The 24,095-nt window shown below is 41.0% G+C and overlaps 2 protein-coding genes across 7 annotated transcripts; one reads left to right on the forward strand and one right to left on the reverse strand.

Annotated features, from left to right (window-relative positions):
* The first annotated feature begins 149 nt into the window (after positions 1 to 149).
* kcnc1b (potassium voltage-gated channel, Shaw-related subfamily, member 1b) lies at positions 150 to 15,721 on the forward strand. Of its 3 annotated transcripts, none has more exons than XM_056387225.1 (4): positions 150 to 2,481; positions 6,141 to 7,056; positions 7,639 to 7,812; positions 15,583 to 15,721. In XM_056387225.1, exons 1-4 carry the CDS (start codon positions 1,915 to 1,917, stop codon positions 15,642 to 15,644), a joined length of 1,719 nt encoding a protein of 572 aa, XP_056243200.1. In that variant the 5' UTR covers positions 150 to 1,914; the 3' UTR covers positions 15,645 to 15,721. The 3 variants fall into 3 exon arrangements, with proteins under 3 accessions (XP_056243200.1, XP_056243199.1, XP_056243198.1); XM_056387224.1 differs by lacking the exon at positions 15,583 to 15,721 and adding an exon at positions 11,561 to 13,354 and having other exon boundaries at positions 155 to 2,481; XM_056387223.1 differs by lacking the exon at positions 15,583 to 15,721 and adding an exon at positions 8,906 to 11,066 and having other exon boundaries at positions 155 to 2,481.
* sergef (secretion regulating guanine nucleotide exchange factor) lies at positions 13,481 to 23,805 on the reverse strand. Of its 4 annotated transcripts, none has more exons than XM_056387230.1 (11): positions 23,738 to 23,805; positions 23,309 to 23,447; positions 22,220 to 22,372; positions 21,475 to 21,569; positions 21,224 to 21,284; positions 21,031 to 21,144; positions 20,843 to 20,905; positions 20,024 to 20,182; positions 18,530 to 18,696; positions 17,064 to 17,100; positions 13,481 to 14,505 (listed from the first exon to the last, which is right to left on the reverse strand). In XM_056387230.1, the coding sequence occupies exons 1-11, from the start codon at positions 23,777 to 23,779 to the stop codon at positions 14,342 to 14,344; spliced, it is 1,194 nt and encodes a 397-aa protein (XP_056243205.1). In that variant the 5' UTR covers positions 23,780 to 23,805; the 3' UTR covers positions 13,481 to 14,341. The 4 variants fall into 4 exon arrangements, with proteins under 4 accessions (XP_056243205.1, XP_056243207.1, XP_056243204.1 ...); XM_056387232.1 differs by having other exon boundaries at positions 14,483 to 14,593; XM_056387229.1 differs by lacking the exon at positions 13,481 to 14,505 and adding an exon at positions 15,756 to 15,940 and having other exon boundaries at positions 20,024 to 20,179.
* Between the last annotated feature and the right edge of the window lie 290 nt (positions 23,806 to 24,095).

Consider the following 24,095-nt stretch of genomic DNA (forward strand, 5'->3'; position numbering starts at 1 on the left):
AAAGAAAGATAGAAAGAAAGAGAGAGAGAGAGAAAGAGAGAGAGAGAGAGAGAAAGAAAGAGAGAGAGAAAGAAAGAAAGAAAGAAATAGAGAGAAAGAAAGAGAGAAAGAAAGAAAGAAAGAAAGAGAGAGAGAGAGAAAGAGAGAGAGAGAGAAAGAAAGAGAGAGAGAAAGAAAGAAAGAAAGAAATAGAGAGAAAGAAAGAGAGAAAGAAAGAAAGAAAGAAAGAGAGAGAGAGAGAAAGAGAGAGAGAGAGAAAGAAAGAGAGAAAGAAAGAAAGAAAGAAAGAAAGGAAAATACATTCTTCTCTCTAATAATAGAACATGTTTAAATTTTAAAATGTGCGTCACAGTGTTAAAACATCATGATACTGCTCTCCTTGTGCAGCATTAGTAAGTCTTTCAAGAGAAAATATATTGAATAAGCCAACGTGTGATTACTCTGTCTGCAGGTTTCTGAGATCTCACGATAATAAACAAACGTTAACAAACAATATAAAAGAGGACCAAAAAGTTTTCTGTTTCCAGTGAACAATGGCGCCCTCTGCTGGTGCGTTCAAACACAGGTAGAGGCCCTATTGGCTAATTATTATACAGATCAAGTGCAGCACATTGAGTTGCGCAAAAATTAAATTCTCTCAACTCTCCACTGTCTGCGCACATGCAGACTGTCAGCAGTGTGATTATTACAGGCTCATTTCTTACACCCGTAAATCATGAGGCCATAAGAAGCTGTATGATCAGATTCTCTTTGATCGTATGGGCGGATCTGCGCGTTCATGGCTCCCGGGTCACACCTTCTCCAGTCAGCTGTGCATGAACACGATGAGTCCCCTGTGACAGTTACAGCCGCTGACCGACCGTAACCCTCCGAGCGACGACGTTAAATGAGAGGGAGAAGAGAAATTGGGCAGCGGTGACAATTTTCAACAGCCTTAATTGGAGAACCTGACAGCGCCCTGTAACAAATGCAGGTTCCTCCACTGGGCATGCTCTATGTGAGAGAGGAGCTGGGCACGGTGTGAGTAACAGGCAGTTTGGGCGTCTTTTTTTTAGTGAGGAGGTTTGTCACCCTCTCATCTCTGATTTTCTTTATTTAATCACGCAGCACAGAGAACAACATTTTCTCTCTCTCTCTCTCTCTCTCTCTCTTTGTCTCTCTCTCTCGCACACACTCAAACTGTGGATCGTCTCTGAATGAAAGGGGAAGTCTATGCGCAGGAGAGCAGCGTCTCTGAGCTGAGACAAAGACCTGCTGTATCGTGGCGGGGTGTCGGTAAAACGCAGAGAGAGGGAGCGGGCAGAGCGTCGGTGTGAAGGAGGTGAGTCTGTAGGCAGCAACAGAGGAGGGACTGAAAGCAGTGTACCGACTCTCCATCAGGAGCTGCCGGACAGGCGCTGTCCGCTCAGCACCACCGCAGTCACCTTGCTGTGAAAGTCATAAACCTGCTCAGGACTGATCTGATCAATTACTGCAACCTGGGGAGTCCCATGAGCTGGATTTATTCTGCTGGCGGGGGGGAAATTGCCAGCGTTTGTCCTTTTACCTCGACATCTTGGATTTACTGACGATGTGACGTCCATTCTTAATGTGATGCCATTGGCTGCGATCATTTTGGATTTCGATTCTATACCCTACAGTGAGTCTGGCAGCTCTACGCGTTCATGATCCTCTAGTTGCATGTGGCAGGTGCGTGTAGAAAATACAGGGGTTTAGAGGGAATGTAGCCTGGTGCGTATCCAGCAGTCCTGATTTCTTTCATAGTTGGTAAGAAACGACAGTTTGCTTTACGCGCTGCTTTTCTTTAAGTAATTGTTTCCTTCAGTCTAATCACTGCTGTGCATGCTTGCACGGGGCGCCTAGACTTACCTTTGCGATGAAGGGAACTTATTGGAGAAATGCCTAAGGGACGCAATGGGCCTGAGCGACGACAAGGATCGCATTGTGATAAACGTGGGAGGGATCAGACATCAGACATACCGCAGCACCCTGCGCACTCTACCTGGCACTCGCTTGTCCTGGCTGGCCGAGCCTGATGCACCCAACCACTTTGACTATGATGCCAAGATCGAGGAATTTTTCTTCGACCGCCACCCCGGCGTTTTTGCACATATCCTTAATTACTACCGGACAGGTAAGCTGCACTGCCCGGCTGATGTCTGCGGGCCCCTCTATGAGGAAGAACTGGCCTTCTGGGGTATTGATGAGACAGACGTGGAGCCATGCTGCTGGATGACCTATCGTCAGCACCGGGAGGCAGAGGAGGCCCTTGATAGTTTCGGCGGGGGGGGGCTGTTAGACCTGGGGAGCGAGGATCCCGAGCCAGAGCAGGAGCATGCCGAGGATGCTGAGGTGGATGAAATGACAAGGAGGCTGGCGCATGGAGACTCTCCTGATGCCAGGAGTGGGAGCCTGTGGAGCCGGTGGCAGAGACATGTCTGGGCCCTGTTTGAGGACCCTTACTCCTCCAAATATGCAAGGGTGAGTAGCTTTATAAGATATTTGCTTGTGCTAAGCCATGGCTTTGTTCTTCCTGTTTCACTTATAATCTGGGGACTCCATAATGAGTTATCAAAGATAAATTGTGAGCTAAAACAATACTCTAAAATGTTTGAAACTGTCAAAACCTGCATGAACAGGAATACAGTTGTGAATTAGTTTACCTCTGTCCTATGATGGTTGAACAAAGACTGATGGATCTGGGAGGCTTTAGAGAGGCTTTTGATGACCTTGAAATTACTCTCCCAGGGGTTTCCACAGCAAGGATTTGACTATACAGAAAGGGAGGGAGAAAAAAAAAACCACCAAAGACTTAATCTGTCAAAATCATTTTGACAAACCCCCCACCCCCCAACCTCCTCTAAATCACAGATGAAGAAAAAGAAGTTTGTTTTGACTCTCACAGGTTTTTGGATAGATGTTTCCAGGACACAGGGTTCCCTGAGCTGGCTGGCTCTTTGGTTAAACAGGTCAGCTACACATTCGGAAACCAGATCCTTGGCACCAGCAGAATTTTAGTGGCAGACCTCCAGACAGAAAATTGGGTTGCTGTTAGAGGTGACGTTTTTGGACTTTGTCATGGGCACTTTTCCATCTGGGCGCCAAGCCCCTCATTGATGACAATGAAATGACTTTACACCTTCTGATTTTTTTATTTTCTGACCACTGCCTCCTACAAAGACCGCTGCGCTGCACACTGCTTTAACAGCTGTAGCAGTCTGATTGGTGTAATTACTTATCAGGCCTCATCCAGCAAGTGTAAACTGTATTGACATGTCCTCACTCTTACATCAAGCATTAGGGAGAGTGGTATAACCAAGATACACACTGTTCTCTTAGATTTCACCTTTTGCATGCAGGGAAATGTTCCAAGACAGGAACCCCTCAGATGTGTCCTACATTTAACAAAAAGCAGAGCAAAGATTGACAGAGGTCTACCATGTCTGGCAAGAAGATTAATTAGAATTGAGCCTCACAGTTAATTACAGACTCTATTCTCTGTGGATGCATCAGTGGAAAACCCTTGTCACTGCATATCACTATAGGCCTGTGGTTTGTCAGCAACAGAGAGAATCAGCCAATAAGGAGCAAACAATCTTTGCTTGTCACCCTCCCTCCAGGCCACACTGTTCCTAACTGTCACAAAGACACATAATTTAAGATGCAGTCTGATGAGATGCAGCGTTTGTTCAACAGTTTGAGGGGTGGGATGTTCGGAGGGCTGAGCGAACCAGTGCATCAGCGGTCGACATGAAAGTGGCTTATAAGATTGGAGGATGCAGGCACTGGTGGTGATGGATGTTTGTCATCTCTCTTTCTAAGTAATATACAAGAGCAGGAAAAAATTTACAGGAGAACCTGCCAGTTAGAGCTGCAACTAAGGATTATCCTCATTATGTGATTATTTTCTGGATTAATCAAGTCAAATTTGAGCCATAAAATGGTGAAACATGCTGATTGTCATTCCCTGAAGTCCAAGATGACATATTCAAAGAACTTGTTTTGTCCAACCAACAGTCCCAAAGAGATCCAGTTTACAGTCGTAGAGGACTAATAAGAAACCCAGCAACAGTTCTCAGTTCAGAAGCTTAAAACAATTAATTATCAAAATTGTTGCAGATGAATATTCTGTTGACTGACTCATCAATAAAGCTTAAAATATTAACATTTCTGTTGATACAGCATCTGTAAGGTGTAGACAGGGCACAATAAAGCCACTAGGGTAACCACAGGGCAAAAATTAGCTGTAGATCTTTTTTAGTGTCAATTTTGTTAAACATAAACTTATTAATGAATATACACCATGTCAAACTCTGGGACCCTGAAGGTCTGGGGTCCATGGGGCAGATGCCCACTTTTATAAGTTGTTAATCCAGCCGGTGGTGTTGCTTCCTCTCAGTGTTATTTATTGAGATAGTTATAGTTTGCAGTTGTATTGGATTGTATTGTAGTCTAAGGTGTACTTGTTATTTTGCACAGCACATACTGTAGAGGGGGTGGACAAAACAACATTATGCAATCTGATAAAACAGAACCACATACTAAAATCTCTCTTACACTGTGTCAGCAAGGGTTGAACATTGTTAACTTGACGAAGCTACATTTTAAAAGTAAGTTTGTATTTGATTGTATTAAAAGGTGAAGTTTCCCTTTTGCCCTCTGTATGTTTCGAAGAAATACAATACTGAATTTAAAGTGAATTCAAAAACACACAGCGCCACTGACATGCTACATTACAGTGAATAAACTGCAGCGACTCAACAACCTGATGATTGAGTTCTAAGATTCAGATACTGAACAGTGATGTTGACTTTCTGAGCAAAGAGAGGAAGTCAGTTTGCTGTAGCCACTGCTAACACACAGGTTCCCTCTGTACTGTCATACTAACATGGAAGGGAAGGAGACATTCATAAGCAGCAGCGATTTCCTCAGCACAATGCGATGAATTGCCAGTGATGAGATATTATGATGAGGGCCTGTTTTCCATCTCATGCTGCATGCCTGCCTTCCTGACACACCGTGAATGGACACAACTGACTAAGATGCTGAGTTTCCTTTGCTCAGTGGAATATATATGACTTCCTCATGCCCAGACATGCCCCACTCCAACTTACCTCCTCCCTGATACAATTAATTACTCCTCCCAGCTACTTTACAACGCTATGCATTAGTCTGAGAAGTACATGCATGAATAAACCTCTATTGATCCAACTTGATTGTGATTCATTGGATGATTAAGTAAGTATCTGCTGTTCCTGTCTAGCTTCTTTGTCCACCAGCTCTGATCTATTGAAGATCCATTGGAGATATAGCTGGTTTTTCATCCATTCAAGCTACAGTAAATTACATGAGTGGTGACACATACCGTAAACCAGCACAGTATGATCAGAGGATAATATGAGGTCAGAGCTGCAATCAATGCCCTGGAGAGAATACTGTATCTGTTACAGCCATGTAGTATGCATCAGAAATATCAGAACCTAAATGTGATGAAATGTGATCGCCCAATTGAAACATAATGAGGGCTAAAGTACTCTTTTGCCATTAAGGGAAATATGGGTTTCTCATAAAAGTGTCTCCTCAGCTAAGCGAGCCTCACCAGCCTCACGAGCTCACTACGATTCCCAAGAGCTGATCATCTGGACAGTATGACCTTGCGTAGGGAAAACCTACTGTACCGATGCTGCTGAAGGGAAGAGCCCCAGCTAAATTTAGTCACGGGGGTCGACACTAATGGCTCGGCCGCTACTGCTGCTGCTGGTGGCTCTTTGTAATTCTGCATGTAGCATACCCTTGAAAATGCCATGACCTTGAGATACGACAGAGGGAAGGGAAGGAAGAAAGGCAAGCGCGCATTGATTGTCCCCTTTACAATGACACTTGTGAATCAAGATGGACAGAGTGCAGGGTGGGTGGGGGGTATGGGGTAGAGGGCGGGTAGTGAGAGTGTGTCAATGCCACTGTCACTGTCAAACCAGTTGCCATTGTCTCAGATTGAATTGCATTGTGTCGTGCAAAGAATGGCAGCTGGGCCATTGAGCTTGATTACACTGCATGTGCTCATTCTCCTCTCTGTCCTTCTCGCCCTCCTCTCTCCCCTCTATTTCTTCTCCTGCACCCTGCACATATTTCCTGCTCAGTGGGTGGCTCTGGCCTCGCTGTTCTTTATTCTGGTGTCCATCACCACTTTCTGTCTGGAGACCCACGAGGCCTTCAACCCCATCATCAACCGTACTGAGCTGGAGCTGGTGGACAACATCACAGTGGAGCACACCTACCAGGAGACGGAGACTGCGGCCTACCTCACCTACATTGAGGGTGTTTGTGTGGTGTGGTTCACTTTTGAATTTCTAATGCGAATAACTTTCTGCCCGAATAAATTTGACTTCATACGGAACGCCCTGAACATCATCGACTTTGTGGCCATCCTGCCCTTCTACCTGGAGGTGGGTCTCAGCGGGCTCTCCTCCAAGGCAGCTAAGGACGTACTGGGTTTCCTGAGAGTGGTCCGCTTTGTGCGGATCCTGCGTATCTTCAAGCTGACACGTCACTTTGTGGGGCTGAGGGTGCTGGGCCACACATTGAGGGCCAGCACCAATGAGTTCCTTCTCCTCATCATCTTCCTTGCTCTCGGTGTCCTCATCTTTGCTACCATGATCTACTACGCTGAACGGATTGGAGCTAACCCCAACGACCCTCGAGCCAGTGAGCACACACACTTCAAGAACATCCCGATCGGATTCTGGTGGGCTGTGGTGACCATGACGACCCTTGGCTATGGAGACATGTACCCTCAGACGACCTCTGGTATGCTGGTTGGAGCCCTGTGTGCCCTGGCAGGTGTGTTGACCATCGCCATGCCCGTCCCTGTGATTGTCAACAACTTTGGAATGTATTACTCGCTGGCCATGGCAAAACAGAAACTACCAAAGAAAAAAAATAGGCATATCCCTCGGGCTCCCCAACCAGGTTCTCCCAACTTCTGTAAGTCAAGCATCAGCTCCCAACCCCAGAGCCCCATTGCCCATGACGACGTTTTCGAGATAAAGTTTCAAGGTAAGAAACAAAGATCATATACTCATATATTCTGATACACTGTTGTCTCGTCACTTGTCCGTCGTCATGAAACAGACACGTCACAACTCAGCTGTTCCCACACTTCAATCAGTTGATGATTTCCCACAGAAAATAATCAATTAAAATATGTAATGAAAAGCATATTCGACTCCGGATAGAAGATTGGAGACTGAGGCAGACTGAGTAATCATGCTATTGATTTTGCACTTATTAATGCAGCAGTTCAGTCCTTCCCTCATTTAAGACTGAGAGTCTGTTATCACCATGTATTTGTAAGAACACTTTAGTCACATGATTCCTCTTGAATTCCTTTGGTTGCATTAGTGCAAAGACATATTGACCTTTGATACAGTTTGTGCTCAAAAACGTAGAACAAGGGACGGTGCGAGGCAAATATTAGACAGCAGCTATACATACAATGTTGTTATACAAGTTAATCCCTGCAGGTCGTAAAGTGAAAATGGCATATATATTAAAGAACATAGTACTAAGCTGGTATATCAAACCAGATTTTTTTCCCTGTGTGTTTTTCTTTCGTTTTCTTTATTGTTTTCTTATAAGATTCCAAGCTGAACGGTGAGGCAGCTAACGCAGCGCTGGCCAACGAAGATTGTCCTCATATAGACCAGGCCATATCTCCGGAGGAAATCTTCAGCCCCAGCGAGAGAGAGCGGCCCTGCTTCCTGGTCACCACTGCTGAACGCCCCAACCACACAGGGGGCAGAGTAAGGAGGGGTACGTACAGTAACAGCCAATCACAGGCCCCCGTAAGACACTGACACCCTGTAGAGCGTAGACAGGACACGCTTTCTTTATCCCTCTTTGCTGAGTGTTACATCTCAGTTTTACACAGGCACATGCACACAAACACACAGAAGCACACACAACTATAAAACCTCTTATTACAACCTTCACACACTTTCACAGCAGCTTCTTCTTCTCAATCATCCCATTGGGAATTGTATATATTCCAAGTCACAATAACATCTTTTAAGGCCAAGCACAATCACCACAAATGCTAATAGGTCAATAGTAATTTTCCACATCTACATAATATATTTTTTGATACCATGCATAATGTAATACCCCTATTTACTTACCAGTAAAAAAAGCTATTTTCGAGATTTATATGATCTAGAATGTGTTGTCTTACATGCCTATGAAAGTATTTATGTGTTACGCGTGTATCATGTATGTATATGTGTTTTAATGATAAATACTGTGCGGGACCCTGACTTATGAGTACATTGGTCTTGACCATAACGGTGCATGAAGTGTCTTGCTGATGGGTGCTATCAGTATGGTGAAGGAGCACAACACAAATGGAGGAAGGCTAATGTCAAATATTATTATTAATATCACTGAGAGCCAAATTCTAGCTCACTGATTTTTATACTTTAATACCAGGGTTAAGCCCCTTTTTGTTTACTTTTATTTATTCACTATTAATGTTAAAAACATTCCTAAGAAAGTTAGGTTAGTCTCCGGCTGTGTGTGCAGCCAGCACATCAACAGTAAATGGCGTACAGTATGAAATTCTGCCTGTAGCTGAGAATACATTCCCTGCCTGAGGTGCCTACCTTTTCGAGTCTTTTATAGTGTTATACTCCAAACCATTCCAGTACCACCCGGTGCATGCTGTTGTACTCCTGATGCACTCAATGCATGGAGAATAATAATCTGTCTCAAGTCTGTGTTGACCTGTTTCTTTGGAGACAAAAACAAGAAAGCAACAGGTGTAGTATTGCCAGTGAGGAACACCAAAACATTTTGTCATGGATTTTAGTGCTGCAGTGTACTCAGAACGTTCTCTGTTTTTCAACTGAAGGTTATGAAAAGCCTTGGAGCCTTAACAGCATGTCTGGCATGAGCGGGGATGCCTCTGGAGTGTCCTCAGTGTCCGCCCTGCCCTGCAGCCCACCCTGTCTAATGCAGCACTCACATTCTCCCATCCCATCCATTATGTAGCATGGTTGAGTAGCAGACACAATGCCATTGGAAGGCCAGTCCACACTCCTCCTTCTTATCCTTCCTGTCAGATTTTGCTTTTACACTTGCCTTCGCTCCTGCTTTTTTCATTTTGATTTCTTTATTTTTCTGGAAAACTGTATCTTAACTGTGCTAATACTCAAGCTTCCCAAGTGTTCTCCTTGGGTGTGTCATCATATCCTCGACTAGAAAACATTGGCACATGCCACTCTGCATGGGTCACTTCAGTTGCAGACAAAGCACTGTTCTACTTCTGCCACAGGCTAACCCCACTCTTTCCCTGTGTTTAAATCATTGCCTGTTGCTCTGTTGCTTTTGATCTCGCATTCTCTTCTGCCAGTAACTTTTATCTCATCTGCTTTTTACAATTTTGTGAAAGAAATTTTCATAAGATGTAACCCCTGCTAATATGCTGGACATTAACAATACATGGCTTTTAAACATATCCAAAAGGTACCATTGCCAGCTGTTAAGGGAACTCCTCTTAAGTGCTTTGTACGTTGCAAAGTAGAGACGTTTTCCTTCTGAAAGTGCAATCCAGACAAGGCTTAATGTTATCTGAGTGGCCATTAAAAAATATATTTTAACATGATGTTCATGATGTCCAATGCAATATGGAGATGATGACAATTCCTATGATACTAGTGATGAATACATCTAATGTCAAAAGAACTAAAACTGTTTGTTCATTTGCATGAACTGCATGAGAAATTATGTTCAACAAGAAGCTAACTGTATCGCAGTACCTGTAAGAAAAAAAAAAACTTTTTCTTTCAAAAGCTCCTACAGCTTTGTCATTTTTTATGCATTTTGAGACAGCTTTACAAGAGACTCAGTCATAGCAGAGATTTTTATGTAGCTGCCATTCTTTGCCTTTCCCCAAATTCATACAGTATATTTATTTTTTTGTTTTTATTTGACTGGGGCCTCCAACTAAAATAGTGTGATTTAACTTGAATAATCTGTCAAAAAGCCAACCAATGCTGTTATGAGCATAAATAGTTTTTATACAGCTATATTTACAGGTATTTATGAGTTTTTAAACAGTATCGATAGTCTGCAGCAAACAACAGACTGCTGTGATGCCTAAATTAAGGCAAGACTGAATTATTAAACAATGGTGCCTTCATACCTGGTGAGGCAAAGTAAAAGTGAGTAATAAATTGACATGATATTACATAAGTGCTCGCAGTGTAGCATCAATTAATTTTATACCATGCTCATAACAGTGTAATGAAAGCTTTATTTACAAGGTGCACCTTGTACCTTTTGCACCCTCGTACCCTCAATCACAGTAAAACAACCTATTGGTTATTATTGTAACACCATACATGCATACTAGGATTTAGCCTTTAGTGAGATACATAACTCCAAGCAAAAAACACCTGAAAATACTGACTTAATAGTCCCAAACTCAAGAAAACTTTTGTATGATAAAGCACAAAATATTATCAAAGGGGACCAGGCAACTCTACAGAGCCAAAATATATCAAGTTATCAACCAGAGATGTCAGAATGACTCCTACAGTATGTATGTTTATTGATTTAAAACATCAATACTATTACTGTTACATGTATTGATACTGTCCCAATAATTATGCACAATTCTTTCAGGGCACTTTAACAAATTTTATGTTGACCAATCAGATATGTTAATTTCTAGAAGAATATATAAGTATAGCAACTCATCTAAGTTTTGTTTTTATTCTGAATGAGCAGAGTTTTACATTTTGAGTCATGTCTCTTGTGGTAATTAATTGACGTTATATATTTAAAAAGAAAAAAAAACCTTGTGAAGATTTGATGTGAAGAGATGCAGGTGAATTATATGCTCATGCAATTCAAGTGGAAAAAAAAAAGTACAATACGACACAGTATGGGATGTGGGTCTACTTGGGGAAAGGTAAATGCATGTATTTTACATTTATGCAACAGAAAAGTATTCAAATAAAATATGTAAATATAAGTCCTTGCATGAAATAAATTTTGTACACAACGAGCGTTTAGACTCCGTTTTTATTCAACAGCACTATGCATACATACAACTTTCCTTTCCCACTAGCTTAAGGCTAGTGCTTTCACCTGCTGTTTGACCCTCTGTCTACCTGTGTTCGGGTCAAAGAGAGCATAAAAAACGAGGTGACTGTGAGAGCATGACGCAAAGTATACAAACGCATGACAATGACTGAACTACTGTACATCAACCTGTAAAACGCAGCATGATTGGGCATGTTTATTAACCGACTCAGAGTCCAGCCTCTGTACACAGACAGTACATCATTGTCTGATGCCTTGGCTAAGCATGGGAAATACATGGTAAACCTGTCGTTTACCATGAGGAACTAACGGAGCACATTTTCTTTACTCTCCAAGCTAGTGTCATCCCTCACCTCTCCCCGCACCTCCGAGGTATCCATCGTCGCCATCATTTCCATCATTATACATAATTTGTGTAATAATTTATTTTTGTTATTGTTTTTTTATATGTTTATAGAGACCCAGCGACAGCACCGGAGCAGACAACCAACAGAGTCAGTTTGTGTTATGAACCATGGTGTACCAACCACTATGTGTATGACCCATAATGGCCCATCACCCACCTGATAGTCCTGTAGCATTGTTGTGTGTATTACTTAGTATTTTTAAATGGGTGTGACAGTGACAACCTGTACATCACAAACTCAGCATAGATGTAGCACTGAGGAAGTTTTGTTGTCAAGCCTTATGTAGCTCAGTATCTGTGACTGGTTACTGTGTTGTAATTTGTGTGCCTATTTTTGGTGTGTGCCAGTGTTGTAAATACGCTTTTCTGTGTGCTGAAGTTGTGTGTACCAATGTTTTTGAGTGATCATCAAATATTTGTGTGCTTCTTCTGTTGAAAGAAAAAAGAAAAAAAAAATGTTGCTCCGATTTAACCCCCCCCCCAGCGAAAACCTGTCACTTGTCATGTCAGCCAGACTAAACAGTGGGAAACAAATCGTTAACTTTGCACTGTCATGGTCACATCTTTGTAGACTTTTTGCACTGTTTTGCACCAGTGAATTTTTAACATTCCTTTGATATGTTTTCAGCCATCAAAGAGATAACATCCACAAAAAAATGAAAAAGGTCATACTTTTAAAAAACAACAAAAACAAAACCAAAAAAACACCACTTTTACCTTGTATTAATGACGCATTAAAATGGCAAAATGTGCTGTTAAAAACACGTAAGTCATTTATTGTTAGTCAGACATGAATAATAATTATTCAACATTAACCGATGTTGTTATATCTTCATATGTAGCTATACTTTGATTAACAAAGACAGCTAATATATAAAATACACAGCTAAGACATTAAGAATTATTCTGTTGTATGTTTTAATTGACAATCATGTGGAATCGGATTATTATTCTTTTTCTGCACACATGCAAATTGGTAAATTAGTATGTAATACTAAGTGATGCCAAAACATCATACGCCTCATACTGGACAAGTGCCTCTGTTATGCAAGTTCTTCTTACCATTCAGGACTATAGCTTAACCAACATGATGAACTTATGTACATTTTATTTTAAATTAACCATCAATCACCAGCCATTAAAAACAAGCACCAGTTCAGACTTAAAAAGTACACAGATACAATAAGGACCCCCGTATGGATCAGTCTCTAAAAGCAAGCAGTGAGAATACCTAATTAAAAAATAGCCATCGGGTACAAAGTATTGATTAATTGTTTGTGTGGAAAAGTTAGTGGAAAGGGACCAACTTTTTACCAAACAACTGCAAACACACTGCCAACAACTTGCCGAGATCTGTGTGCAGTCAGGCACAGCAGATCTGGATCTGCCAGTAGAGCTGAGCACAAATGGGGGGACAGTGTGCTGATCATTGTTCAATGAAACAAACAAACAAACAAACAAACAAACAAAAAAAAACAAAACAAAACAAAACAAAACAAAACAAAACAAAACAAAAAAAATATATATATATAATATATATATATATATATAATTATTATATATATATATATATATATATATATATATATATATATATAATAATACAGCAGCAGTTATTATTAATGGAATCAATGACGCAACAAAGAGGCAACTGTTGTGTGCCATTTAGTGAGCCTTCAGAGTGTGTGTTTTGAACACCATGCATTTTGTGGTTAGTTATCTCAATAAGGTGTTCAGTGATCGTTTTGATTGGTTTGTTGTTTAGGGGTTTTTTGTGTCTTTTTTGACCAATACAGTTCAGGCTTGTACAATAAATAGTGATAAATAAAAAAAACACAGAAATGATCATTTTTCAGTGAGTGTTGATTTATTTTTTGAAAGTAATCCAGGGTAAAGCACTTTAATTTAACTTTCATTAACGCATAATTTCAGTGACACAGATGATTTCTACATTTAATTTGCCTAAACTATAATCATAAAATAAAAACCTTTGAAAAGAAAGAAAAGGTAAATATAAGGGAAAATATCATCCCTGACCCATTCCCATCGCCCTTGACCAAGGCATTGCTTAAGACCTGCAGCTAGTCCCCGGGTGTGCTGCACTGTGGTCGCCCACACCTTATAAATATGTAGGTTGGGTCAAATGCAGCAGACAAGTTTCTCCCAAAAGGAATTAATGATGTATACAGTATGAAAGTGGTGCAAATAAGTCAAACATAACAACAAAGAATATCGCACAGACTGACAAGAATATAAATAAGTGATGGACAGTTAGCAAAGAAAAAATACCGTCTTGTATGTCTGAGTGGTAAATCATGAGATTTTGCAGGGAATGACTGCCTCCTGACACTCAAGATCACAGCAATAAAACCGCTGACATGGGAAGATGGAGCTATAGCACCAGTCTAGCCCATCCCTCACACGATCCATTACGGCTTCATTCAGGAAGACAAACATGGCAGTTGGACCAGGAGCCATAGGCACGGCCATGTCCTGCAAAGCCAACGCCCCCAGTCATGTCCATCAAAGTGACGGGCTGGTCAGAGAAATTATGGCCTCTGTTCACATGAAACATAACTCAACCTGTGTCAAACCACACGATAGTATTTATAACAACAGTTCAGTTTGAAGTCTGACCTGTTCAAGCAGCTCAGGTAGCCTTTTCAGAAGGTGAAAGTTACTGTATATTCAAAGGCACTTCAAAATAACATGCATAGCAACAATAAGCCACTAAATCACTCAGAAATGTTACTTCACAAAGTCACTGTTTGTCTCGTCTCTGATTGTCACATGCCGAATGAATGTTCCTGCTAGAGTCGGTGCAGAGTTTAATCACGAGCCAGTTGCCGCGGTGCACAATGCCATAGAGTGTCCAGCTCCACAGCCAATGAGAAGAGGTCTGAGACCAGATATGAGCTGAGGCTGAAAGACGTCGGTCTGTGAACCGTCTCCACACATTCCATGTTCGTTCCAGCCCCAGGAAAGGAGACAACCCCCTGAAAAGGAGAGGGGTCATGGGTCAGTGGAGCTGACAGGAAAGAGACGGGGCTGCAGCACTGTACCATGTAGGCTAAAATTAGCAGCCTGAAGAAAAAAAACAAGGAAGGCTGTGAGCACGCATGCACACACAAACACGCACACACAAACACACACACACAAACACATACACATACACACACAGTCTCTGTTCCTAACGTTGACACTCAGCCAGTAATAAAGCCTCCCCGCTCTTCACAACTGGTGAGCTTGTTGGTGGGTGTGGTCAGGTCTGCATCACCGAGGAGACACGTGCCATGGCAACATAGTTACCTAATAGGCTCCATTGCCATGGCAACAGAAGCGAGCTTGCTTTCTCAAGGGTAACACATCTTCAAGCTTTCCCCATCCTGCAGTTGTGTGTCTTTCATGCCATTTTTTCATTTATTTTCATCAAAAGGTTTCTTTGTCTTTGCGTTTTTAGCTCGTCTCTGAAAATCAGGAGCTTCCAAGATGGATGTTTTTTTACAGTTACCAGACCAGGATATCGTGCCAGCACCTTATGTGACAGTCTGCCAGATATGGCTTGTGCATAACAGACACACACGTAGCCCCGTGTTTAAGATACTGCATGTATTTATAACTGGACTGTATCCGTCTCCATCTTATATTAAGATTAGTCATTCATCATCCTAGTCCTCATTTATTAGTGAACTTAATCTGTTGAAACGTTTCGTTCATTGGGGGAAAAAGCGTTATTTTGGTACTGTGCTTAATTCATGGACTCACTGACTGGAGTATAGCACATCAGTGTTTCCATGGCAACAAAGTGCCTGCGCAATATCCAGCACAACAAAAGGATGAAAATCAAGACACTCAAACCAAAAGCCATTTCCTTGTAAACAAATCCTGTCATTCGGATTTACATTTTACAGTTTAAATTTTCACACCTAATTAACATCACAACATCTGCAGGAGGTGCATTTGTTAAGCATATATGTCAGGTACAAGTTAAAACAGGATCTGATCTAAGGTGTTTGTCCTTCTACAATCCTGTGAAGTTCAAAATGTTCACATTAACAAAAATCTTTCCTCAGATTGGATGAGCTGTGCCCACAGCGTCTTTGGCATTTCTCCCACCTCTGACCACCGGCGATGAATTTTCATACTCGAGGAGCACTTCCTCAGGTGCAAATGGGCAAGGGCTGAACAGGCAACAGATATCATAAGCAGCATGCAATGCTCTCCGTTCCTTTCTGCCTGACCTACTTCAGCACCAGAAATAGCAGCACTCAGGTCTCTGCTTCAAATCCTGTTTTGCTATTTCATTGCTCCTGCCACCACGCTCGAGACAGGAGGAGAAAAAGGGGAGAACATGACAGAGGAGCGGGGCGCTGGAGGTTAACATGAGCTCCCCCTTTACCGGTTCTGCTTTCTCATCACATAACCGAACTTCTGAAAGCACAGAGTGGCACTTTGTGAGAACTGTCATTATGATGGATAGAAGATGCATTAACACTATACAACCTAATTATAATGGCACGTCCAGTTAACTGGTTAAATTGGTCAGGGCATTAAAAGTGGATGGCAGTTTGCTTGTAGAGATACCAGTGTATGTTCGGCGTTACCTCTCCAATGGAGCGCTGTGCTTGTGTTCATCTGCTGTATATTCATGCTGATGTAAAAAACTGGGTCAGTGTTAAAAATTTAATGCAAAAGATTTTACTCTCAAAATGTTTTACAGTGCTAGTTGGTGACTATAGGAAAGCAGGAGACTTTTGTCAAACCTGGAAAGAATGAAAGCACATTTAATCTCTTTGTAAGTTTGATGAGGAATCACAAACACTCAGACATGTCTGTTTGTTTAGTATTCTTTCAGGGATGTGTGTGACTGCAGTGTCTGTGTTCTGATCTTATGTGGATAAAGGGAGATTGCTCTCCAAACACTCCACTGGAAATACATGCCTGTAATTGTGCGTGTGGCTAATTCAGGTCCTTTACAGGCCTGTTCGGGTAATTGCTCCTGTCAATGATACCCATGTATTCATGCTGTAATGACTTCCTGATGCAAAGGCCATAGAGCAATGAGCTGACCTGAGAAACCCTCTGCAGCATTACCAGAAGGATTAATATTTCACACTGACGTTTAACTGTAATATATTAAACAGCTCCCTTACCAGTTCTTTGGTTCAGAGAAGAGGATGAAATAGTTTAGCCCGACCTATGTGTATTCCCTATTTCTTTATATGGTCAGAGCCAGAGTCAAGTCAGGTCAGAAATTATGTCTCTTCTTTAATCCACTTGCACTTACTGAAACAAATAAGTTTAAACTATTTCTGCTTAATTTCTCAGAAACCTCTCTTCCTTGATGTACCTTTCCAGTGCAGTTGTGTATTATGTAGTCAGATGTTTATGCTTATTTACTTTCCTGCAACATCTTTTACTGGCAAACATATTGGCAATTATGGCTGTTTTTATAATAACATATCAAAAGAAAATCAGAAGAAAAGCTTTATATAAGCTAAATGAGAGGAAAAGCTAAGAAAATGTAAGAACATGTTTGAGAGAATGCACTCACCCACGATGGCAAGGTTATGTTCCGATCCACATGCGATCTGTAGAGAAAAAGATTTGAAAAATGTTTAAAATGCATGTTGAACGCAGACACACAATTTTAAGACTGTAATATCCAAGAATTGTTATGCCAACACCGATACTGAGATACTTTGTAACCAAACCTGCTTTAAAAAATGAAATAAAATTCCGTGTCAAGATGAAGTCATCCAGCTTTTATTCAGAACTGCATACAACATGAGTGGACGCAACACAGATGGCATTAGAGGTGATTTCACTGTAAATACATTAGACACTTCAACAGACACTCCAATATGAAATCACTCACTCCACAATGCATCATCAGAAAGCAAAGCAGACAAATGTAATATAAATGCCAGCTCATTCATAAAAGCTAAAACACTGCTGAGCTGCCCAGAGGAATTAATGCCACTGTTTCAGACTGGCTGTCTTTCATGATCAAAACCTTTTACAATTTAATGAATTTTTCGCATATTCCTTTGCTTCACAGCTGCTTCAGGAACTGAAGCGACAAATTTAAATGCTGATTGTGAGCTTGTAATAAAAGAATTGAATATATATATATATATATATATATATATATATATACTGTATATACACACACATAGTTTGTAATTCAGGGATGCTTTGATGAAGCAATGTTTTTGATAAAGCAAACAGCTGCGGCAACAAACACACCCACTGATTCCTGAGCCACTGATGGATTATAATTTGTTACTCCAGTAATGTTCATAGGCCTCATAATATTGTGAGTTTACTAAATATTGACTCTGTGGGTGTGTATGTACAGTGTTAGGACCAACATGCTATTGTGCGCTGAGAGATTCATCGTCCTGTCAGCTAATCCATCTTGCCTTTAGCTTTACACACACAAGGTGACTACATCTTGACATACACCAGTGCTGCAATGATCTATGCACAGTGGAAGAATGATCCAAAGCTTGCCCTTGTCCATCCGTGACATCCACTTTACTGGCAACAATCTACTACCATATAGATGCCATTTAGACTACTGGTTAACTGCTGCAATCCTGTGATCCTCACACATAATTGCCCTCATGGGAGAAGAGACCTCTGCCTTCACTAAATGTAAGTGGTTCTCTCCCAAGTGGAAGATAATGGTAGTGTGTGTTTTTTTTTTTTTTTTTAACAGGCTAGATATTGTCAAGCAAATTATTGAGATCCCACTCTTTGTGGGCCTGGCTCTCATTCAGTGGCACTATGATTCACCTCATACTAAACAAGCTTCAGCTACCTGTTCTATTTGTGGTTGTCTGCTGCCCCCTTCTGGATTGACACAGACATTTTCAGACACAATACAAAGTTGACCACCACAATAATAAGAGTCTAGAGTGTATCATCAATAATCTAATAAACATCCGATTGCTATTTCTTTTTGTCCCCTAGGCTATTCAGTCTTAAGAAGTGCCAAACACTGAGACGTCTCACCTGAGTTGCTCCATTGAGGACTTTAACCTCTGCAGGGAGGCAAACCTCCTGGTTTCCACCTTCTGCTAAAGCACCAGCTGACTGCTGCTCTGGGTTCTTATTGATTGATGCTTGTCGGCCCAGCTGTCCATAACCTCCTCTGCCCCATGTGAACACTCTTCCACTCTCTGAAATGAATTATGGCCTTGTTCAGATATGGCAACTGTCCTTTTCTCCAGACATGACACTTAGAATTGAAGCCAAACAGTTCAATCTTTACCATTATCACATATGAATGAGATTGTCCATGTGAGATGCAGTCTCACCAACTAGAAAAACTCAGTTTGGTCGAGGGGAGTGGTAGCACCTGGGTTGACCGTGCAAGAGAAATGATAGAAATGTCATTAAAATACCTACTCGCTCACTGTGAATTTTCTGGACAGCTGTATTCCTATATCGGATCAATCAGACATTACAGACTTTGTACTAGGGAGCTGGCAGGGTGAAGTCTGTTTAATGTATGGTACAACAGATTTGGACATTTACATTCACACATACAGCTCTTCTGGGTAATGTCTAGAGAAGGTCAGGGTTGCAATGCATGAGTGAAAGCAGGTTTGGTTTCATCAGACCAGAGAACTTTGTTTCCCACAATCTGAGAGTCCTTTATGTGCTTTTTTTTTTTTTTGCAAACTTCAAGTATGCTTTCATGTGACTGTCACTGAGGCATTGGTGGAGAGCTGCAGTAATGGTTCCCCTGGAAGGGTTGCCATCTCTACACAGGATCTCCGGAGCTCAGACAGAATGACTATTGGGTTCTTGGCCACCACTGTTACCAAGGCTTTTCTCCCCCAATTGCTCAGTTTAGCCAGGAGGACAGCTCTAGGGAGAGTCCCGGTTGTTCCACACTTCTTCCATTTAAGAATTATGGAGACCACTGTGCTGTCGGGAGCCTTGAATGCAGCAGAATCTTTTTTGTAGCCTTCCCATGCCTTCCTGTGCCTCAACACAATCTTGTCTCTGAGCTCTGCAGGAAGTTACTTCCTCCTCAGGCTTGGTTTTTGCTCTGATATGCATTCTCAGATGTGAGACCTTATATTGACAGGTGTGCACCTTTCCAAATCATGTGCAATCAGTTGAATTTACCACAGGTGGACTCCAGTCAAGGTATAGAAACATCTCAAAGATAATCAAGAGAAATGTGAGGCACTCAAGCTACATTTCCAGTGTCATAGTAACGGGTCTGAGTATTTATGTCAATGTGTTATTTCAGTTTTTCATTTTTAATAAATTTGCAAAATATCCAAATTCTGTTTATACTTTTTCAATATGGGATATCAAGTGTAGATTGATGAGGGGAAAATGACTTTAGATGATTTTAGCATAAGGCTGCAACATAACAAAATGTGAAAAAAAATGACAGGGGCTAGATACTTTCTGAATGAGCTGCAAATCCTGTTAAAACTGGTGAGTATCATAGTCGTAATATGTAAAGTATATGTTATTATGTTTCACCTGTTTGAGCAACAATGTGTGTCCAGCCGCTCCACAAATGTATTACTTTCTCTCCATCCAGTAACGAACGCTTCAGGAGAGTTGGAGAGGACAGGAAGGGCTCTGTGGTGGTCAGCTGACTATGTTTGTTGCTTCCCCACAGAAACAAATCACCGTCTTCTGCATACAAGACAGGAAAAACATTACTCTTCATCCAGCAGAGGCAGCAGCAGAAAGGCAGAGCAGTAATTGAGTGGTACTGGTCAACTAATTACAAGACAGAGGGGAGCCCTGCCATAATGATGTCTGAACATGAAGTGGAAGGCAACTCACTAGTACAACCTGAGAGTATAAATGCTCCTTGAGGAAGAGCAGCATGAAATGGATATCTGCTTTTAAATTATATTTGCTCTGCTCTTTACTGTTTGCAATCCAGTGACTTTATACACTTCTACAAATTCAATGAAAACTTCTTATAAGCTGGGAGCTTCCAGTCTTGTTTTTTTCTGAAGGCACTCTGGCCAGTTTCAAGAAATTTCCTGTTGTTTCTGGTGTAAATAACTTGCTGGAATGCTTATATCCAAAATCACAAGTACTTTGAGCTGCATTTCTTCTATGAAAGGTGCTACACAAATAAAGTTTATCATTATTATCATTATTATTATTATTATTATTATTATTATTATTATTACTACTGGAAAATTAAGCATGAAGGTTTTTTTGCTAGTTGGAAAATTTGGAGCCTAAAAACACTTCCCAGTCTAACTCAGTGGCTCATAACTATACTAAATAAAGCAAATGAACACAGCATAATGGCTGTCATATATACCGGTGTCATACCTGTAAGGCACACACAGTGCGCTGAGCCTGCAGCTACCAGGTGTGGTGTTTTCTGATCCAGACCTGCAACATTAGCACAAATATCTGGTCACATTTGTCAGTCATCAGAATTTAAATCAGTGTAAATCACTTAATGCCTGAAAAAGTTGTGTCTTATGTACTTCTGCTCAGTGCAGAGTTCCACTTACCTGGTACCAGACAGGGCACCTTAGAGCAGAGGTGCGATGGGATAGGGTGAGGACTGAGTGCTCTCTTAGCCAGACTGAAAAGACCGGTTCCCCATTGATACACGCAGCCTGAGTCTGAAGGCCAAACAGAAGATTAGGATCTGTTGACTGTCAAATGAAAACTTACTGAGGACAGTTTTTGGTGCTAACTTACCAGTAACAGCGAGTGAGTGTCTAAGTCCTGCCGCTACGCTCACCACTGGATCCTTCAGACACTAAGAACAAACAGCAAAATGACATCTGTTTCAAAGAAACTGATCAAAATGATCATGACATGAAGTTGGTTTGTAACAGAACACTCAGAATTGATTATATAAAGGTATGACAAGAATTAGAGAGGCTTCCAAAGTTGTGGCTATATTGTGTTATTAAAGTAAGTAAAAGACACCCATGCTTTGTGCTCACCTCAACAAACAGTAGATCTGCAGAGTGCCTGACTGTCGGTCCAACACCCAGTTGTCCAAATGCATTGGAGCCACACGCCAGTACTTGGCCACAATCTGTCAGTAGGATGTAAAAATAACAGAAGTATCCATAAATAAAAAAACACTGAAATATTCAACTTTTGTATGGGTGGAAGGTAGTTCCAGACTTTCTCTGTCATTCCTATTTCTATCATTACTCTGCTATGAATTCTGGGTAATTACTTCAAGCAGCTGTAATTACAAACTGCACATTGACATGAATGGTATTTACAAATCAGAAACTGGTTATTACAGTAACTTCCATATGACATGAATGTGGCATAAATCTGTGGGTCTGTGAGGACTGCTCCAATTTTCACTTACTGTGTTTAATGCAACGTGGTTGCATTCTTTTATAGATCTATCAGTTAGAGCTATTTCACCCAGTGTTCACACAAACTCCCCATTACTATCATCTTACTTATTTTAACTAACTCACCAAGTGTAAGTTATATATATATATATATATATTTACATACAATTCATTTGTTCTTACATATGTTCATTTAGGTCCTGCTGTAAAATCCAAATGATTGCCTCAAGATTAATAAAATGTCATCCTATCACATACATCATCTCTGCCTTGAGGGAAATCCTTTTTCAACTCTCACAAAAATGGCTAATCCTTCTCAACCTAGTGTACATGAAAAACAGAGTACCATTTCCTGATCTGAAATCTAGCTCACCAGTGAGAAGAAGAGTAAAATCCCAACCACAGGTCACATTTGTGACTGTCTTATTTAAGCTGGGGCAGAGTTGAAGAGTTGAGATGTCTGTATTGTGGCCAAGGCCCAGCTGGCCTCTGTTGTTCTGTCCGCACACAAACACCTCTCCATTCTCTGTCAAAAACAAAATACACCATAATGAAAACCATGTGTTTGTTTACTTAAATATACACACAGACAGTGCTCAAAAACTAAGTTGACAATTCACACATGAAAGAATTAAGTTCAGAAGTTTCTTGGAGAAAGCTGTAAAATGAAGGGAAAAAAAACACTGATTAAAGGACTATAGCCTGTCTGGAAAAAATGCCCTTTGATATGGGGGGGGGGGGGGGGGGGGGGGGGGGGGGGGTACTTTACTAAGTAAAAGTAGCAATACCATCGTATAGAAATACTCTGTTAGACGTAAAGTAGCAGTTCTGCAGTCAACATTTTACTTAAGTAAAAGAACAGAAGCAGAAGAATCAAAATACATTTAATGTACCACAAGTAAAAGTACTCATTATGCAGAATGGCCCATTTCAGAATAATATATATATAATATTACTGGGTTATATCTACTGATGCAATCATTTGTACATCACTTTAATATTGCTTTTAAAGGTTTGGCAAATTTTAACTACTTAACATACTCCTGGGTAGCTGGTGATTTCACCCTTGGCTATCAATAAAGTCTTATTTTAACCTATAAAAATGCATCATCTTTTTATGCTGATTATATTTTGTATTATTAATATGAAACTGCAAAAACTCAGATTGTAGAATAAATGTAGAGTAGAGGCATATGGTGCCAGAAAAATGGAAATACTTAAGTAAAGTAAAAGTACCTCAAAGTTGTAATTAAGCACCACAGTAAGTATCTTAAATAAACAGGGAAAATAATCAACGTTTGGATCATCTGGCCAGTAGGGGGGGCACATGACCTCTTAAATGCTTCTTCAGACTTTGTTGACATGACTGAACCATGACTTAACACGTTAGGTAGCAGGTGGACAAGGCTTGTATTTAAAATGAATGAATGAAGTTCCGTTTGGAAAACAAACCGTAACCTACCGGTGACAAACACAGAGTGACCCCCGCCGCCGCTCACAGTCCGGACTGCCCTGCTTTGTAAAGCAGCAGTGTCAGAGAGCCGGGGCGCTAACTGGTCCTCCACATGTCCCTGTCCCAGCTGCCCGTAGCTGTTCGCCCCCTGACATTAATGACATTAATCACTAACTGCAGGACACAGAGACGACACTGTTAACGCTCATTTAGCCGTTAACTAGATTTTAACGGCCGTTTGTTTTCGCTGCAATTGTAGCTAGCACTTGGAGCTAGTTCGCTGACTGTTTGGCTAACGTTAGCAAAAGTGCTACGGTAACGCTGCCAAAAAAGTGTAACTCTGCTGCCGATGAGTATTTGAAACCATTTAAATACATGGCCGGACACACAAACAACTTTAATATTTAAACATGTTAACGGTAAAGATAACAAACTTACCCAAGAGAGTAAACTTAACTCCGGCTGCGACTTAGTTTCCATGGAGTACTTTGCTATTAATAAGTTAGTCCAGTATGATTTACGACACTGTCGCGAAGCAAAATGTCCTTCTTTCCATAGTGTTAATGGTATTATTACTGGATGATGAATAATTTACTGATGCTTTATGGATCGGCTTTATAGCCGTTATTAAGAACAACTTTTGGCTTGCCAGGTTGTGGAAAATCCACCTTCAGCATGACACTTGTTGATGATGTTGATTTATTAAATTGCTTTAGTTTTAGCTGGCTGTATGAGTAGCAACTGGGTGTAGAAATGATTAGTTTTATTAGTCACATTATGTGCTATTTTGATCAGG

The sequence above is a fragment of the Seriola aureovittata genome, chromosome 10 (genome assembly GCF_021018895.1).
Source record: "Seriola aureovittata isolate HTS-2021-v1 ecotype China chromosome 10, ASM2101889v1, whole genome shotgun sequence".
In the NCBI taxonomy this organism is placed as follows: domain Eukaryota; kingdom Metazoa; phylum Chordata; class Actinopteri; order Carangiformes; family Carangidae; genus Seriola; species Seriola aureovittata.